The sequence below is a fragment of the Chiloscyllium plagiosum genome, unplaced genomic scaffold, assembly GCF_037043375.1.
Source record: "Chiloscyllium plagiosum isolate Xiang-an unplaced genomic scaffold, Cpla_swu_hap1 HiC_scaffold_2, whole genome shotgun sequence".
NCBI lineage: Eukaryota > Metazoa > Chordata > Chondrichthyes > Orectolobiformes > Hemiscylliidae > Chiloscyllium > Chiloscyllium plagiosum.
In genome coordinates this window covers 66,068,741-66,089,024 of record NW_028270140.1, presented here as the reverse complement: position 1 = coordinate 66,089,024, position 20,284 = coordinate 66,068,741, and the positions used below count along the sequence as shown (strand labels likewise).

At 40.1% G+C, this 20,284-nt stretch overlaps 1 protein-coding gene across 5 annotated transcripts in view; it reads left to right on the top strand.

The window, feature by feature from the left end:
* aopep (aminopeptidase O (putative)) overlaps positions 1-20,284 on the top strand; it is a 376,099-nt gene that overhangs the window by 139,225 nt on the left and 216,590 nt on the right. For all 5 annotated transcript variants that reach the window (XM_043713335.2, XM_087997399.1, XM_087997406.1 and 2 more), the window contains exon 6: positions 4,884-5,073. In XM_043713335.2, the coding sequence (XP_043569270.2) occupies positions 4,884-5,073 (190 nt within the window). The remainder of the gene's footprint in view (positions 1-4,883; positions 5,074-20,284) is intronic.

The following is a 20,284-nucleotide window of genomic DNA, read 5'->3' as shown; positions in this document are numbered from 1 at the left end:
CCAAATGATATAGACAGATTAATTGACTGACCATGGTGATGCCAGATGGAGTATAATTTAGGAAAGAGTGAAATTATCAATTTTTGTAGAAAATTTGTCAAAAGATTAGAAACAAGGTGGAGGCTGGTACAATTACAACATTTAAGAGGCATTTGGATGGGTATATGAATAGGAAGGGTTTGGAGGGATATGGGCCGGGTGCTGGCAGGTGGGACTAGATTGGGTTGGATATCTGGTCGGCATGGACAGGTTGGACCGAAAGGTCTGTTTCCATGCTGTACATCTCTATGACTCTAAATGTATATTGTAAAGCAGAGAATTTAGGGATTCATTGTATATGGATCACATGTAGGTACAATAGTGATTAAGAAGGTACATAGTATATTAACCTCTATTGCAAGGGGGTTAGAATGTAAAAATAAAGAATCTTATATACTGTTCACCTGGTTTGGTCTTAGCAGTTTTCGTACTCCTTACTTAAGGAAGAATGTACTTTCCTTATAAGGGATGTAACCAAGGTTCACTGATTTCTCGGGTAAGAGGGCATCTAATAAGAGCATAGCAGTGTAGGCTGTTCAGTGTTTTGAGCCTGCTCCACCCATCCAACATTATCAGACCTGATGCTCTATATCAGTGCCATATTCCCACCCTCTCCCCATACCCTGCGACACCTGTAGCTTGTAGAAATCTATCTTTTTCTTGTTTCTTCAATGACTTTGCCTCGGCACCTTCATAGCGAAGACATTTCTTCTCATCTCAGTCTAAAATGGCTACCACTTAACAATTAAATTCAAATGCCACCCACTATTTTGGTGGGATTTAAACTCCATTCCTCAAGCAGGTTAATCTGTCACAACTCCAGTGATATTACCACTAAGCCACCATCTTTCCATGAAATAGAGTAGAATGGAAAGTTTAGAAAAATGAAATAGGGTGTAATTAGCAAGCACAATGCATAGAGGATAGATACTGGGCACCTGTTTCTAAAATCTAGAGAGGTAATTGACTCAAGATAAAGAGTTTGGAGATTTTGGACTGCAGTGAGAAATTCTTTGCTCAGATGATTGGAATTTTTGAAATTCTTTCATTCAGCGGACTGTCAGTGAGCATAGTGAAGGCTGATTTTTGGCCATAAAGACATTAAAGTCAGAGGATCTGGGAATGTGGTGGAATTAATTTAGAAATTTTGTTATGTTTTTATTGAATGAGAGTGAAGGTTTGACGGGCTGTGTGCCCTATTCCTCCTGGTTCTCATATATGTTGGTTTAATGAAACACAGGAACAATGAAAATATTTTCTGGCAATTTATTGAACAGTTTTGCATTATGACTGTTTGTTTATTACCAAAATCTTACTAATTTTGTATTCTATACCTAATTTATCCAATACTACTTGAAATATGCTTCATTTAGCTATTTACAGGTATAAGAAATTGAAAGACGATCCAATCAAAAGTCTGCTGAAGGGATGGTTATTGCTAAATTGATTTTTCTAGTGGATTCAGTGCTTAATGATTAATCAAAGTAACTGTTGACTGAAGTATTTTAAATATGAAACATTTATATACTTTATATGTTAACTTTAACATTCGCCTTTCTTTAAATAATAATTTCTATGCGAAATTCTCATGAAAAGTATTTCAAGTGAAATTTAGGCTAAAGAGGATAATCCTTGCGGACTGAAATTATTCCCCGATCTTTAACATCTTTAAAAGTCTGTAGTGACTTTTATTGCATTTAAAATAAAAATCAATAGGTATTGTTTTTAAATGATCAAAAATGTGTCTGATTATTTACTTTGTGTAGAACGCTTTGCATTTGGAGTATCACTTACAACTAGAGTTTTTGTTTAAATCCAGAATAACGAATTCAGAAAAAGGCGTTATAATCTTCATCCTCAGAGATCTCCTTGTTATACTTGTGTGGTTTGTGAGATTATGTTTTAGGATTGTGCCCTTTGATTTATAAGATTATTGTATTTAGTAGTTTAGCTTTAACTTGAAGATAAATGAACCATATGACCTCTTCTGAAGTCTGATTGGCAGTCTCTGAGCATACCATGAATAGATGTGGAGTCTCCTAATGTTCCAGGAATGTATTGTAGAAAAGCAGTTGTGCTATAAACTCTCCATTTATTTCTAAAATGAAAGAACATTCAAATTCATCTAATTAGCTTTGTTTTCAATGTTTACATTGGGAAGAGGGTAGAGGAAAACAAGTTTTTTATGATTAAGGTAAAGGATTCCCTTTAAACACAGTAATATAACAGATAGCAGTTTGTCTTTATCTGCAGCCATCGGGAAGCTAGAGAACAAGAGACAGAAACAGTCAAGCCTGCACTTTCAGTAAAGAAAATGTTGACTGTTATCATTCACTATGCAGAACGTGAGTGAGAATTTGTACTTGTGTTAAAGATGGAGTTCATATGGACATAAAGGAAGCTGGAAGATTGCCTGTCTTACAGCACAAGGAAAGGGACCTACAATGTAACCCTCACAGTGAAAGGCAGTTCAAGAATTAGAAGCAATGCAAAAGGTCATGTGAAAAGGAAGCAATCTATCAGGAATTGAGAATATTTCTTGATTAGCTCTTGTAAGGTTAAATATACACTTCACACACAATCATGTATAACTGTAGCACTGATTTTTCTGATTATGCTAAAAATTAAATGTGGAATCTCTTCTCAGTTGTTTAAAGTACGCTTTCTTACAAAAGTTGTGTTCAGTTATGCTCTTCACTCATTTATATATAGCAATAAAAGTTGTAAAATGTGAAATCCTTTCTTGCCATTATTTCAACTCTTAACTGGAAGTTCAAATTAAGCTTTAGATGTTTTAATCTCCGTGGGATTCATAATATCCTTGTGTTGTCACAATGTAATATAATATGTTTGGACCTTTAGTTTCATGAGATTTATCAGAGTTTTGATATTCATTTATGGGATGTGGGTTTTGTGAGATGTCCTTGAGAAGATGGTGGTGAGCTGTCTTCTAGAACTGCTGCAGTCATTATGCTGAAGGTAGACTCACAATGATGTTAAAGAAAGCGTTCCATGATTTTGAACTATCAGTGCTGAAGATTGATGATATATTTCTAAAACAAAATGGTGGTGGTTTGGAGGGGAACTTGCAGGTGATTGTATTCCCATGTATTTGCCCTTGTCCTTTTAGGTGGAAGTAGATGCTGTCTATGGAGTCTTGTTGAATTTCTGCACTGCATCTTTAAGATGATACACTGTTGCTACTGACAGTTGAGGAGGCAATTACTGATTAGTTATGGATGTGGTGTCAATCAAGTGGTTGTTTCATTCTGATTGGTGTCAAGCTTCTTGGGTGTTGTTGGAGCTGCACTTAAGAAGGAGTATTCCATCATGTTCCTAACTTGTGCCTTGACGATAGGCTTTGTGGAGTCAGGAGGTGAGTTACTCGCTGCAGTATTTCTAGCCTCTGACCTACTCTTGTCACCACTGTATTTGTATGGCTAGTTCAGTTGAGTTTCTGGTCAATTGTAACTGAACTGCATTTCTTAGTATCTATTGTAAATCGACTAAAGGAAAACCAAAAAGACTGCTGTAAATCCGAAACAAAAACACAATTTGCTGGAAAAACTCAGCAGGTCTGGCAGCATCTTTGAAGAGAAATCAGAGTTAACATTTTGGGCCCAGTGATCCTTCCTCAGAAATGATGGTAGCTAGGAAAGTGTTGGTTTATATGTAGAAGTTAGGGTGGAGGGAGGGGATGAGGAGTAAATGACAGGTAGGGAAAGAGCCCTAAAAGAGAAAAGACAGTGGCATAAACAAAGGAATGGATAACGATCTGGCTGGAAGAGTGAATCGCTGTTAATGGAGACTGTTAGTGGCTAACAATAGGTAGTGTGTAATGGCAGATTATGTGATAAAAACGCCTGGTGTATGGGATTGGGGGCTTGGACCTGGGAGATTTCAGGCCCTAAAATTATTAAACTTGATATTGAATCGGAGGGATGCAGAGTCGCCAAGTGGAAAATGAGATGTTGTTCTTCCAGCTTGCGCTGAGCTTCACTGGAACACTGCAGCGAGTCTGAGACAGCGATGTTGGCTAGGGAACAGGGTGGCGTGTTAAAGTGACAGGTAACTGGAAGCTCAGTGTCTTTTTGTGGGTAGAAGGTAGATGTTCTCCGAAGTGGTCATCCAGTCTACGCTTCGTTTCCCTAGTGTAAAGGAGGTCTGGCATCATCTTGTTTGAAAGAAATAGAATATTTCAAGTGTAATCTTTTATCCAAGCATGGAATTTGTGATGCAGTTGAAGGAAGTGTAATGCAGTCTGGTATAGGATTTACTGTTATTGGCAATTAACTTGCTGTTAGCAAAACTAACAAATGTATCAATCCTCATTAATAGATGTGTAGGAAAAGATTTCATTTAGTTTTCTACATTTAAGTGACTGCTGAGTAGGAGACTTATTGGATATTTTATGCCAACTAATCATCATGAGGTTTCAATGTGTAATTCTGCGTGAAGTGATAGACTGGGGATAGGATGAACATAAGTTGATCAGAACAGGACCTATCTTTTATATACAGCCATGCTAGTCTGTATGTTTTCTTGAAAACTCAGGCTATGTGAAGATTAGATTCGCAGTTGGCAAAAAGGTACATAGTTAGACTTTATTTTTTTGATAAAAATAATTAAAAGCAGACATCCCTTCCCTTATCCAATCCAGTTTATTAAAGATCTATCTTGAGGTGCAACTTTACTTGATGCAGTCCTTGGATGATGAGAGTAAGTCATGACCATTTTATGAAGTAAAACATTAATATTTCATAGCAAAGTGTACATTTTATATATAAAGAAGAGTTCAAGATTGTGTAATATGCTGTTAATAACATTTAAAAATTTTTTTTTAGTCCACACATCATCTTCCTATCACAGTCTGTACTGTCTGGAAAACAAAATCTCTGTGGAATTCGACTATGCCATGAGATAGCTCATGCCTGGTTTGGATTGGCTATTGGTGCTCGTGATTGGACTGAAGAATGGATAAGTGAAGGTTTTGCTACGTATTTAGAGGATGTGTTTTGGGCGAATGTACAAAAGGTAAATTTTTATTTTATGTGTTGGTGGGTTCATATACAGTGTATAGTATATATGTCTGAAATTGAACTTGCTGCTATTGTTGTGGTAAGAATTTATTTAAATTTTTTTGGTAGAAGACTGAAAGTGGAGTTTGTTGAATATATTGCAGCTCTTTGATGTATTCTTTTTATTCATAGGATGTGGGCATCACTGGTGGGGCCAGTATTTGTTACCCATTCACAGTTTGCCTTAAAAAGATGCTGCTGAGCTGCTTTCTTGAGCTACTGTAGTCTACTTGTCATATGTAGCCACAATACTATTAGGGAGGGGGTTCCAGAATTTTGACTGAGTGCAATAGAAGGAACAGCAATATATTTCCAAGTCAGGGTAGTGGGTGACTGATGGGGAACTTGCAGGGGTTCTGTTCTCATTTATCAGCTGTCCTTAACCTTTGAGATGGTGTTGGTCATGGTTTTGGAAAGTTCTTTCCAAACAGCATTGATGAATTTCTGAAGTGCATCTTGTGGATGATATGCACTGCGGTACTGAGCATTGATGGTGGAAAGAGTAAATGTTTGTGGATGTGCTGCTAATCAAGCATGCTTCTTTGTTCAGCATGGTATCAAGCTTCTTGAAGGTTGTTAGAGTATGTCAGTTAGCCCGCTGAGCTTGAAGATTTGGTTTTCAGACGTTTTGTCACCATACTAGGTAACATCATCAGTGAGACTCTTGAAGCGCTGGTGATATGTCTTGCCTCTCCCTTTATAGGTCTTGATTTCTTAAGGTGGGTGATGTTATTTCAGGTATGTTTTTTCAAGGGAAAGTATATGGGATCTAAATCGATGAATTTATTGATGGAATTCTGGTTAGAATTCCATGCCTCTAAGAATTCTCGTGCCTTTGTTTCACCTGTCCTGGGATGTGTATTGTCCCAGTCAAAGTGGTGTCCTTCTTTGTTTGTATGTATAGAAACTAGTGATAGTGGGTTCTGTCTTTTAGTGGCCAGTTGATGTTCATGTATCCTGGTGACAAGTTTCCTGCTAGTTTGTCCAGTTTACTGTTTTTTACAGTTCTTGCATGGTATCTTGTAAATGACATTAGTTTTCCTGGTGGCATCTAATGGATCCTTTAGGTTCATTAATCACTGTTTAAGTGTGTTGGTAGGTTTGTGGGCTACCATGATGCCAAGGGGTCTGAGTAGTCTGGAAGTCATTTCTGATACGTCTTTGATGTAAGGTAATGTGGCTATAACTTTTGGTTACGTTGTGTCTGCTTGTTTGGGTTTGTTTCTGAGGAATCGGCGGATTGTGTTTATTAGGTACTGTTTTTATTGAAAATGTTGTATAGATATTATTCTTCTGCTTTGTATAGTTCTTGGATGCTGCAGTGTGATGTAGCTCGTTGAGAAAAATGTCTTGATGCAGCTCCATTTGTGAGTGATGGTATGATTGCTTCTGAAGTTAAGTATTTGGTCTGTGTGTTTTGTTTTTCTGTAGACGCTGGTTTAAAGCTCCGTTAACTGTATGTTCAACTATCACGTCTTGGAATGGGGGGGGGTGGGTCGGTTGTCGTTCTCCTCCATCTTCTGTGAATTTTATGCCTGTCAGGATATTGTTGATGGTGTTGTATGTTTCCTCTAATTTGTTCTGTTTTGTGATGACAAGGTGTCATTTATGTAGCAGACCCAAAGTTTGGGTTGGATAGATGGGATAGCAGCTTGTTCAAGCCTCTGCATACTGCTTCCTTTATGATCCCTGATATTGGTGTTCCCATAGGTGTTCCGTTGATTTATTTGTAGGTTTTGTTATTGAATGTGAAGTGGGTGGTGAGGCACAGGTCCACTAGCTTGTGGATGTTGTCTTTGTTGGTGAAGTTGGTGCTGTCTGGTGTTTGTGGTCCTGGTTTTCCTAGTAGTGATGTAGGTATTTCTTTGGTCAGGTCACTGTTAGTTGACGTAAAAAACGCTGTAATGTCAAAGGAGACCATTATTTCATGCTCTTCTATCTTGGTGTTTTTGGTGTTCAGGAATTCTTGGGTGAACTGAATGGAGTGGTGTGAATCTTCAATTAGGTCTTCTAGTTTTTGGAGGAGTTCTTTAGCTAGTATGTATGTTGGTGTACCTGGTAGGGTGACTATGGGTCTGATGGGGGTTTGTGTATTTTTGGGAATCCATAGAAGCATGGTGTGTTGGATCCATCTGGCTTCATGTTTTGGAAGTCCGTCCTATTTAATTTTCCTGATTTTTAAAGTGCTGTTAAGTGTTTTAAATGTTGTTAAGAGTTGCATTCATTGAGGCAAGTGGACAATATCCTATCATGCTGCTGACTTGTGCCTTTTAGATGATGAACAAGCTTTGGGGAGTCAGAAGGTGAGTTACCCATTGCAATACTCCTCACCTCTGACTAGCTGTTATAGCCACTGTATTTACATGACTAATCCAATTCCGTTTCAGCTCGATGGTAATTCTGAGCATGTTGACAGTCAGGGATTCAGTGATTCACCAAGGATCATGGGGCAATGGTTAGATTCTCCCTTGTAGGAGATGGTCATTGCTTGGCCTTTTTGTGGCCTGAAAATCATTTGCCACTTGGCAGCCCAAACCTGGATATTGTCCAGATCTTGTTGCATATGGATCGCAACTGCTTCAATTTATCAGGTGTTGTTCCTGATGATGTAGGGGATTGTCCATTATCAAGAAGGAGTCTATCTTTGGGTTGTCAATCCAATAACATAATGCTTTGTTTATACTTTTTTGTGTGGTTGTCTTTTTGCCAGTGTGGCAGTGATTCTGAAGGTAACCAAAGCATAAAGATACCAAAGATACTCTTAACAACCTTAAAGAATAAATATATTCTCCATGTTTTGTGGATAGGCTGGGGTTGTTTCTTTTTGAGCAGAGAAGGTTGAGCAGGGATCTGATTGAGATGCACTAAATTCTAAGGGCAGTAGGCTAGCTAGGGAGGGGATAGAGGGTCAATAACCAGGGATAGAGCTTTAAGATAAGGAGCAGAAAGTTTAAGTGGGATTTACAGAATTTTCTTCCACCCAGAGAATAGTGCTTATCTGGAATACACTGCCTAAAGTTGGTGATGACCAGTATCAAGACATTTTAGAGGTATTCGGATGAACACTTGAAACTAGGCCATAGGCCAAATGCTGGGAAATGGAATTAAAATGGATAGATGGTTGACAAATGCTGACATAAAGTGCTGAAGGGTCTCTTTCTGTGCTGTCTCTTCCAATCCTTTATCGTGAATTTTGTTGTAAAGCTGTGCTTTATAAAAACAATGACTTTATGGCACTGTGGGCAAAAAGAATTTGTCCAGTCATTGCACCCTTTTTCACTAACAAAAATTGTCTTGGAGATTTGCCAATTACAGTGAATCTACATCCTTTGCTTAACAATGCTTCTGCTACTACAAAGGTTTTTCTTATTAATTTGCTAAAATGCTTCACAATTTTGAACACTCCCAGTAAACCTTCCCTTTAAGTTTTCCACTTTAAGGAGAACACTTCAGTTTTCTCTGTCTCTCCAAGAAAATTAAGCCCCAAAATACCTGGCACTACCCTGAAACAATCCACAATGAATATATGTAAAATACTTTTCAATGTTAGGGCTGATTGCTATGGGGAAGAAATGGCACTAATATTCAGACTGATGGTACCATATTAATGATACTTGAATTCAGATTACTGATGTCGATTTATGTCTAGCACTTGATCCCTAACAATGTGCTTTCTCGGTTCCTTGGGGTATGATGTGCTATTATTTTTAATTTTTCTTTGTTCATTAAACTGTCTTTGTCAGGATCATTAGTTTATTTTACTTGCTCATGGGACGTGAGCATTGCTGGCTGGCTGAATTTATTGCCCGTCCCTAGTTGCCCTTGAGAAGGTGTGGTGAACTGCCTTTTGAGACCGCTGTATTCCACATGCTGTGGATTGACCCACAATGCCCTTAGGGAGGGAATTCCAGGATTTTGACCCAGGGACAGTGAAGGAACAGCAATATATTTCCAAGTCAGGATGGTGAGTGGCTTGGTGGGGAACTTGTAGTTGGTGGTGCTGTCATCTATCTGCTGCTGTTGTCCTTCTAGATGGAAGAGGTTGTACGTTTAGAAGATGCTGTCTGAGGATCTTCGGTGAATTTCTATAGTGCACTTCTAGATAGTACATAGTGCTGCTAAAGAGCGTCAGTGGTGAAGGGAGTAGATACTTGTGGATGTGGTGCCAGTCAGGTGGGTTGCTTTGTCCTGGATGATGTCAAGCTTCTTGAGTATTTTTGGAGCTGTGCACATTCTGGCAAATGAAGGATATTTCATTGCACACCTGACTTTGTGCTTTGTAGGTGGTGGATAGGCTTTGGGGAGTCAGGAGTGAGTTACTCGCTGCAGTATTCCTAGCCTCCGACCTACTTTTGTAGCCACTGTGTTTATGTGACAAATCCATTTAAGTTTCTGGTCAGTGGTAACCTCAAGGTTGATGATAATGGCAGATTCAGTGATGATAATACCATTGAATGTCAAGGAGTGGTGATAAGTTAAGAATGTGAAAGATTAATATGTTAATGGGATTTGCTTGAAATGCCAAAATAAAATATTACAAGATTTAGAGTTTATATTTTTAAAATTTCAAGATTTAAAAAATATATTTCAGCATTTTGGGCTTTCACTAGGAAAATAAATTACAAATGTTACTTCTTTAAAAACAGTCAAATTTTGTAAAATGAATACTGAGCAATGGACAGAGAAGAGAAGTCGTTGTAAAATGAGTAAGGCATGTGCTTATGTGATGATCCAACAAGAAATGTGCTGTATTCAACTTGCTGCTCTGATTACTGTGCACACCATCCTTATGTTTGTCGCTTCTGATTTAACTCCATTTTTGTCGTGAAACCTGCCCATGTGATAAAATCTACTGCATTTTGTTCCCAATTGTAATTTATTTATGTAAGATAACAGAAATAGACATGTTGTTTATATGGCTTTATTACATAAGGATATGTAGATCTTTGTGTTCAATGCATGGTATACTCAGTATTTCACATCCCTCAATTAATAATTCTCCAAATATCATAAATTTTGTAAACTTTTGTCATAAATCTGCCAACATTCTCAAACTCTGCTGTTCTCCTGCCAGTTCATTCCAAGTATTCACTGCTATCTGCATGCAGTAATTAAATCTCAACTATGTTCACCCTCCCATCTCAGAGCTTGATTCTGTCTCTTTTTATTTTACAGAGTTTGTGGTTATGTTGAATAATTTATTAATTTTTTTGCGATCTTGCATGAGCTTAATTCTCTTCAGTATACCCATCTTTACCTTTCTTAACCTTAATCATAAGTCACACAATGCCAGGTTATAGTCCAACAGATTTATTTGAAATCACCTGCTTTCGATGCATTGCATGCTTCAAAAGCTTGTGATTTCAAATAAACCTGTTGGATAATAACCTGGTGTCATGTGACTTCTGACTTTGTCCACCCCAGTTCAACAGTGGCCACATCATTCTTAATCTTAGTTTACATACCGAACCCTTTCTGCACCCTTTCCAAAGTCAAAAGATTTGAAAATCGTTTGAAAATTTGATCATACCTGCAGTGTAGTACAGTGGTCCGAATTATGTCAGTATTGCTGATGTTGCTAAATCTGTGTTCTGTGTGACTCTGTTCCCTGGACAGCTGGTATTTGATTCCAATGGCTTAGTAACCCATATGCTTTTTTTGTTGCACTTTGGCTAATATTTTGAAACTATTCACCATTTCCTAAATCCTGTTTTTATATTAGGTACTGAGCTACTATATACCCTAGACTGCTTATTGCCATTTGATTCATCACCATTTCCCACAATTAAGTTCTGTATTTGGTCCACTTGTTTCCTGAGATTGTATCATCACCTAACCTAGGGTGGTGTCATTTCTGCCCCATTTTACAATCAATTTTGCATCATGTTAATGATAATAGCTGTTGCAATGATTGCTGTTCCACCTGATTAATTCCCTACTCCTCCCACAGCCATGCCACATCTGATTTCTTTCTGATCTATTCCCTTAACTTGGAATGACTGGCCTTGTGTTTGAATCTCCTGTGCAACACTATATTGAAACATGGTAAAATCTAAATTATTTTTACTGAGTTTCCATTATTCAAAAAACAACATTTACCACAAAGTAATCCAATAGTCCAAACATGATCAAGCTCTAACAAATCTGCACTGACCTGCTGTTAGTTAGGGACTCGTAAGTTTTGTTTTCGTATTTATGATTTAGTTTCATGTTGTAAATCTATACAAATAAATTTGTCACTAAATTTCATGAAGCATCCCAAACTTTCAATGGATTTTTTCTGATCAAAAATTAGATCTGGAGATGTATGTAAGAGATATTAATGAAGAACTATGACCACTTATATATGCATACTGTGACCATAATTAATATACTACTAATAATGATTACAGTAGCACCTAGTATATTATGGAAAAGTACATTTTGTTGTAAACTATTTTCCATTTCCTTGTGGAGACCTATCTTGTTAGTCTGAAGAAATGCAAGACACTAATGTAGTGTCCCAAGTCCAGTCATTTTCAACACTTTGTCACTAATTTTCACTCCATCATTAGTTTACAAACTGCGCTGATCTCTGATGATCTAAATTCTTTCAGTTTTCTATTTCATTTCCTTGATGTGCAGTCCATGCCGACAACCAGAAGAAATAATGTGTGCTGATGAGTTGTAAGTAAAACAACTGTCAGGCAATAAGTGTTCTCAGTAAGAGAAAAGAACCACCTATGATAATCAATGGAATTACATTCACTAAAATCACCGCCAGCAACATTGTGAGGATTGTTATTCAGTCTAAATCTGTAGACCCTTAATCTCATGATTTGCATTTCAGAAGAACACTTCTCTGCCATTTCAGGTATTTGCCTGATAGCATAATCTGCAGGACCTTTAACCTCATGGATGTCCATCATGGGAGATGGCAGCTCTGTTGTAACAAATACCTTTTTTTATTGCAGTATTTTATTGCACCAAATGGTTTCTTTTTAAACCTTATCTTGAATCTGTGGACATTGCACTGGCTTGGCTGGAGTTGTATGCAATTCATCTCTATTTTGCTCAAGCAAATCTGTACTTGATTAGGTTGAATATATTTATTTGCTCTCTATGGCTATTTTACTAGTGAGTTCTTTACATCGTATTACTGAAGGAATGCTGCAGTGATCTTTTGTCACTTGTACTAAAAATTCTTCTTTGAAACATAAAGGATTTAAATGTTGCTGTTGAACTTCAGATGACATTATCAGCATTGAAGGAAAGTCAGCTGCATCAATTTGTTCAGCATGTTGTTTTACTAACATATGAATTAGAAGCAGGAGTGGGCCAATCAACACTCAAACCTGCTTGGAAGATTCATTAAGATCATAGGTGGTCTGATTACTCTACATTTCCATACACCCATGGTAACGTTTCATCCCCTTATCAAGAATCTTTCTATCCCTGCCTTAATAATATTCAAAGGCTCTAGTTCTATTGCCTTTTAAAGATGAGCATTCTAAAGACTAATTAATATCAACAAGAAAAATATTCTGTCCTTTTTTTCTTATGTGGGTCACCCGTGTAAACTTGAGCCCGAATTCTATAATTGCCACAGGAGGAAACATCTTTTCCACATGCATCTTATAAGGACCTCTTATTGTCTTTTATGCGTCAGTCAAGTCGTGTCTTATTCTTCTAAATTCTCAGGATTCCAAGCCTAGCCTGGTAAACAAAATTCAACCCCAATCTCACCATCAAACCAGCGGACAAGCGGGGCGCAGTGGTAGTTTGGCGCACTGACGTCTACACTGCTGAAGCCATCGTATTACTGAAGGAATGCTGCAGTGATCTTTTGTCTCTTGTACTAAAAATTCTTCTTTGAAACATAAAGGATTTAAATGTTGCTGTTGAACTTCAGATGACATTATCAGTATTGAAGGAAAGTCAGCTGCATCAATTTGTTCAGCATGTTGTTTTACTAACATATGAATTAGAAGCAGGAGTGGGCCAATCAACACTCAAACCTGCTTGGAAGATTCAGGAAGAAGGGCTTATGCCCGAAACGTCGATTCTCCTGTTCCCTGGATGCTGCCTGACCTGCTGCGCTGTTCCAGCAACACATTTTCACATTTCACCCTGGTTCACTTGGACCATCTCGGACACAACCCTCCCCTTCCTGGACCTCTCCATCTCCATCAACAGTGACCAACTCTACACAAACATCTTCTACAAACCATCGACTCCCACAGCTACCTAGACTACACCTCCTCCCACCCTGCCTTCTGTAAAAACACTATCCTTTACTCCCAGTGCCTCTGCCGCATTGCTCCCAGCAGGACTAGTTTCACCACAGACCACAGCAGATGGCCTCCCCCTTTAAAGACCGCAATTTCCCCTCCCACATAATTAATGATACCCTCCAGCGCATCTCATCCATATCCTGCACCTCCACCCTCGAACCCCACCTCTCCAACTGCAACAAGGATAGAAAACCCCTGGTTCTCACCTTGCACCCCACCAACCTCTGGATGCATCTCATCACCCTCTGCCATTTCCGCCATCTACAAACAGGCCTTACCTCCACAGATATATTTCCCTCCCCACCACTATCTGCATTCCGTAAAGACCATTCCCTCTGTGACTTTCTTATCAGGTCCACGCCCCCCCACCAACCCACCCTCCCCTTACCACTGCAGGAATTACAAAATCCTACGCCCACACCTTCCCCCTCACATCCACCCAAGGCCCCAAAGAAGTCTTCCATGTCCATCAGAGTTTTACCTGCACTTCCACAGTAGTCATTTACTGTATCTGCTGCTCCCGATGCTATCTCTTCTACATTGGGGAGACAGGACATTTACTTGTAGAATGCTTCAGAGAACATCTCCGGGACACCCACACCAACCAACCCCACTGCCCTTAAGCTGAGCACTTCAACTCCCCCCTCCATACTCCACCAAGGACATGTAGGTCCTGGGCCTCCTCCATTGCCACACCTTAACCACCCGACACTTGGAGGAAGAATGTTTCATCTTCCGCCTTGGGACCTTCCAACCCCATGGCATCAATGTGGATTTCACCAATTTTCTCATTTTCCCGCCCCCCACCTTATCCCAGATCCAACCTTCCAATGCGGCACCGCCCTCATGATCTGTCCTACCTATCCGTCTTCCTTCCCACCTATCCGTTCCACCCTCCTCTCCGATCTGTCACCATTACCCCCACCTCCATCCACCTATTGCACTCTCAGCTACCTTCCTCCCCAGCCCTCCCCCATCTCATTTCTCTCGCTACTCCTTCGGCTCACGAGTCTCATTCCCGATGAAAAGCTTTTGCCAGAAACTTCGATTTTCCTGCTCCTCGGATACTGTCTGATCTTCTGTGCTTTTCCAGCACCACACACTCAACTCTGATCTCCAGCATCTGCAGTCTTACTTTCTCTTGGTAAGAAAACCTGCCCATTCCAGGTATTATCCTGGAAAACGTCCACAAATTTACTTCTAATGCGCTTGTATCCTTTCTTAAGTAAGAAGACCAACACTGTACACACTGCTGCACTGGTCTCACTACTGCCCTGTATAACTGAAGCATACATTTCCAACTTTGTATTCAGTTCTCCCTGCAGTAAACAGTAACATTCTATTAGCTCTCTGTAGTGATTGAAACGAGGGGCGGGTGGATATCATTGACTGTGAGATCCTTGATTAGGGTTGTTAACCTCAGCTAATCAGGGAGCCCTGGCTACAGATGTAAACGGGAGGTTCAGAGAATCTCCTTATTTTAGGGACTGGCAGTGAGCTGGCTGGTCAGAGCCCAAGTACTATGCACATGTAAATAAAGGGTGACTTGGTGATGGGATATAGTCCCCAGTGCAGTTATTTCAATCTCCTAATTACTTGTTCCATACTAATGTTTTGCAGTTCAAGCACGAGGGCACCCTGGTCCCCGTTTCCATTTCTGAGCTCTGCAATGTCTGTCAATTAACATAATATCCCTTTTTTAAATTTTCCTATCAAAGTGGACGATATACTACCAGATCCTTGCCTACGAGCATAACCTGCCTATATTCCTTTGTCCTCTTTACAAATCATTTTCCTATTTGTCTCATCAGCCAATTTAGTAACCATACCTTTGATCCTTAATCCATGTCATTTATATTGTTACAGTTGGTCCATAGATGAGGGTCGCCAATTTATGATTTTATGCGATTTGATTCCCTTCTTAATTCAGTCCTCTTCTTGGTCACATCAAGGTTGATTTTCAAAGGATCCCTTCCCTTGCAAATACCTTTTCCCTGTCTAAACATTTTGAAAGGATGCAAGTTAAACATGCTTTTTTGTATCAAAGAGAAAGTGTGTTCATTAGCTACTAAAGCCGAGGCAAGATAACAATGGTGACACACACACACACACACACACACACACACAGATAGAAAGATAACGGTTAAAAAGATATGCAAATGTTTCTGAGTTCTGTGAAGTATAGATGTGGAACATTGCCCTATTAAAAGGAAGGATTCTGGGTAATCCAAGATGGAGGACGGGAAACATTTCTGGCTGTAACAGCTGCTCCTTTTTTTGAAGTATTTTAGGTGTTGGAGGTGATTTCCTTGAATTCTAGGAGCAGCAATTACTGTTTTATATGCTGTTGCATTGTTTTGGAACTTTGGAGAAAAAAGAAGTCGAAACAACAGCACTTTTAAAAGGGAGAGGTTCAGACAAAGGAAGCAAATGGTGAGGTCAGTGCAGGGGAGAGAGAGAGAGAGAGAGAGAGAGAGAGAGAGAAAGAAACCCACATTGCTAACTGACAGAGCAGTAAACCTGTACAGTTACTGCCTTTGCTGGTTGAATTCATGTATCAGTGGACATCGGAGTGCATCTAGGAAAATTAACAAACAGTGAAATTCACAACTGATCTTGGAAGAACCTGTTTGGGAGAGGTCACAGTACAGAAACAGATAAATGGATATTTTACGTGTGGCCTTACAGTAAGTCTGCAGTAGTGAGTAGAGTGGGTTCTTTATTGATTATATGTTTTATTGAGATATGTCTCTTGATTAAACTTAAAATATAAGCCATATGTATTAAGTTAGCCTGGAGCAGTGTTTTGTAGAGGAATAAGGCAGTGCTATTTTCTGGGTCTGTAGATTGAAAGAAGCAAAAATGGCCTTAAGTACAGTGGTATGCTCTTCTTGTCGGATGTGAGAGTTTAGGCAAAGTTTATGGGTTACTGAGGATTATATCTGCAATAAATGCTGTTAGTTGTGAATGCTACCAGATCCAATGGATCGGTTGGAGAGACAGAGGCAATGAGGAATTTACAAGAGCAAGTGGATGTGATGGATGGCAGTTACAGGAAGGGGGAAAAGTCGCAGATACAGTCACAAAGATGGGTTAACTCCAGGAAAGGTAAGAGAAATAGACAGTTAGTCCAGGAGTCTTCTGTGGCTATCCCTATTTCAAACTAGTCTGCTGCTTTGGAAAATGAACGGGGTGAGGGATTCTCAGGGGAACATAGCACAAACAGCTAAATTTCTGGTATTGAGACTGGCTGTAATGCAGTGAAGGGTACGTTGGGTTCCAAGAGATCGATTGGATTAGGGGACTCTCTAGTCCGAGGTCCAGACAGATATTTCTGTGGCCAGCAGCGAAAAATCAGAATGGTGTGTTGCTTCCCTGGTGCGAGGATCATGGATGTCTCAGAGAGGGTGCAGAATATTTTCAAGGGGGAGAGGGACCAGCAGGAGGTCATTGTACACACTGGAACTAATGACATAGGAAGGGAAAAGGTTGAGATTCTGAAGGGAGATTGCAGAGAGTTAGGCAGGAATTTAAAAAGGAGGTCCTCAAAAGTAGTAATATCTGAATTACGCCCGATGCTACGAGCTAGTGAGGGCAGGAATAGGAAGATAGAGCAGATGAAAGCATGGCTGAGGAGCTGGTGTATGGAAGAAGGATTCACATTTTTGGATCATTTGAAGCTCTTTTGGCGTAGAAGTGACCTGTACAAGAAGGATGGGTTGCACCTAAATTGGAAGGGGACTAATATATTGGCAGGGAGATTTGCTAGAGCTGCTCGGGAGGATTTAAACTAGTAAGGTGGGGGGAAGGGAACCCAGGGAGATAGTGAGGAAAGAGATCAATCTGAGACTGGTACAGTTGAGAACAAAGGCGAGCCAAACAGTCAGGGCAGGCAGGGGCAAAGCAGAGAACAAGGTAGGACTGATAAATTAAACTGCATTTATTTCAATGCAAGGGGCCTAACAGGGAAGACAGATGAACTCAGGGCATGCTTAGGAACATGGGATTGGGATATCATAGCAGTTACAGAAACATGGCTCAGGGATGGACAGGACTGGCAGCTTAATGTTTCAGGATGCAAATGCTACAGGAAGGATAGAAAGGGAGGCGGGGGTGGTGGTGGCGGAGGGAGTGGCATTTTTGATAAGGGATAGCATTACAGCTATAGTGAGGGAGGATATTCCCGGAAACACATCTAAGGAAGTTATTTGGGTGGAACTGAGAAATAAGAAAGGGATGATCACCTTATTGGGATTGTATTATAGACCCCCTAATAGTCAGAGGGAAATTGAGAAGCAAATTTGTAAGGAGCTCTCAGTTCTCTAAGAATAAAGGGTAGTTATGGTAGGGGATTTTAACTTTCCAAACATTGACTGTGACTGCCATAGTGTTAAGGGTTTAGATGGAGAGGAATTTGTTAAGTGTGTGCAAGAAAATTTTCTGATTCAGTATGTGGATGTACCTGTTAGAGAAGGTGCAAAACTTGAACTACTCTTGGAAAATAAGGCTAGGCAGGTGACTGAGGTGTCAGTGGGGGAGCACTTTGGGGGCAGCAACCATAATTCTATTACTTGTAAAATAGTGATGGAAAAGGATAGACCAGATCTAAAAGTTGAAGTTCTAAATTGGTGAAAGGCTAATTTTGATGGTATTGTGCAAGAACTTTCAAAAGCTGATTGGGGCAGAAGTTCACAGGTAAAGGGACGGCTGGAAAATGGGAAGCCTTCAGAAATGAGATAACATGAATCCAGAAAAAATATATTCCTGTTAGAGTGAAAGGGAAGGCTGGTAGGTATAGGGAATGCTGGATGACTAAAGAAATTGAGAATTTGGGTAAGAAAAACTAGGAGCATTTGTAAAGTATAGACGGGATAGATCGAGTGAATCCTTAGAAAAGTATTAAGGCAGTAGGAATATACTTAAGAAGGAAATCAGGAGGGTGAAAACAGGACATGAGATAGCTTTGCTAAATAGAGTTAAGGGGAATCCAAAGGGTTTTTATAAATACATTAAGGACAAAGGGTAACGAGGGAGAGAATAGGGCCCCTCAAAGATCAGCAAGGTAGCCTTTGTGTGGAACTGCAGGAGATGGGTAAGATACTAAACGAGTATTTTGCATCAGTATTTTCTGTGGAAAAGACATGAAAGATATAAACTGTAGGGAAATATATGGTGACATCTTGAAAAATGTCCAGATTACAAAGGAGGGAAGGCTGGATGTCTTGAAATGCATAAAATTGGATAAATCCCCAGGACCTGATCAGGTGTACCCTAGAACTCTGTGGGAAGCTAGGGAAGTGATTGCTGGTCCTCTTGCTGAGATATTTGTAACATCGATAGTCACAAGTGAGGTGCCGAAAGACTGGAGGTTGGTTAACGTGGTGCCACTGTTTAAGAAAGGTGGTAAGGACAAGCCGGGGAATTATAGACCGGTGAGCCTGACATTGGTGGTGGGCAAGTTGTTGGAGGGAATCCTGAGGGACAGGATGTACATGTATTTGGAAAGGCAAGGACTGACTAGGGATAGTCAACATGGCTTTGTGTGTGGGAAATCATGTCTCTCAAACGTTTTTTTAGATTAGATTACCTACAGCGTTGAAACAGGCCCTTCGGCCCAACCAGTCCACGCCGGCCTTCTGAAGAGTAACCCATCCAGACCCATTTCCCTATGACTAATGCACTGAACACTATGGGCAATTTAACATGGCCAATTCACCTAACCCGCACATCTTTGGACTGTGGGAGGAAACCGGAGCATCCAGACACGGGGAGAGTGTGCAAACTCCACGCAGACAGTCGCCCAAGGCTGGAATCGAACCAGGGACCTGGTGCTGTGAGGCAGCAGTGCTAACCACTGAGCCATCGTGCCGCCCCGATTTGAGTTTTTGATTGAGTTTTCTGAAGAAGTAACAAAGAGGATTGATTAGTGCAGAGCGGTAGATGTGACCTATGTGGATTTCAGTGAGGCATTCGACAAGGTTCTCCATGGGAGACTGGTTAACAAGATTAGATCTCATGGAATACAGGGTGAACTAGCCATTTGGATACAGAACTGGCTCAAAGGTAGAAGACAGAGGGTGATGGTGGAGGGTTGTTTTTCAGACTGGAGGCCTGTGATCAGTGGAATTCCACAAGGATCGATGCTGGGTCCTCTACTTTTCATCATTTATATAAATGATTTGAATGTGAGCATAAAATGTATAGTAAGTTTGCAGATGACACTAAAATTGGAGGTGTAGTGGACAGGGAAGAAAGTTATCTCAGATTACAATGGGATCTTGATCAGATGGGCCAATGGACTGAGAAGTGACAGATCGAGTTTAATTTAGATATATGCGAGATGCTGCATTTTGGAAAAGCAAATCTTAGCAGGACTTATACACTTAATGGTAAAGGCCTTGGGAGTGTTGCTGAACAAGGAGACCTTGGAGTGCAGGTTCATAGTTCCTTGAAAGTGGATTCGCAGGTAGATAGGATAGTGAAGAAGGCATTTGGTATACTTTCCTTTATTGGTCAGAGTGTTGAGTACAGGAGTTGGGACATGATGTTGCGGCTGTACAGCACATTGGTTAGGCCCACTTTTGGAGTATTGCGTGCAATTCTGATCTCCTTCCTATCAGAAAGATGTTGTGAAACTTGAAAGGGTTCAAAAAAGATGTACAAGAATGTTGCTAGGGTTGGAGGATTTGAACTGTAGGGAGAGGTTGAATGGGCTGGGGCTGTTTTCCCTGGAGCATCGGAGGCTGAGGGGTGACCTTATAGAGGTTTATAAAATCATGAGCGACATGGATAGGGTAAGTAACAAAGTCTTTTCCCTGGGATCGGGGAGTCCAGAACTAGAGGGTGAGACGGGAAAGTTATAAAAGAGACCTAAGGGGCAATTTTTTCACGCAT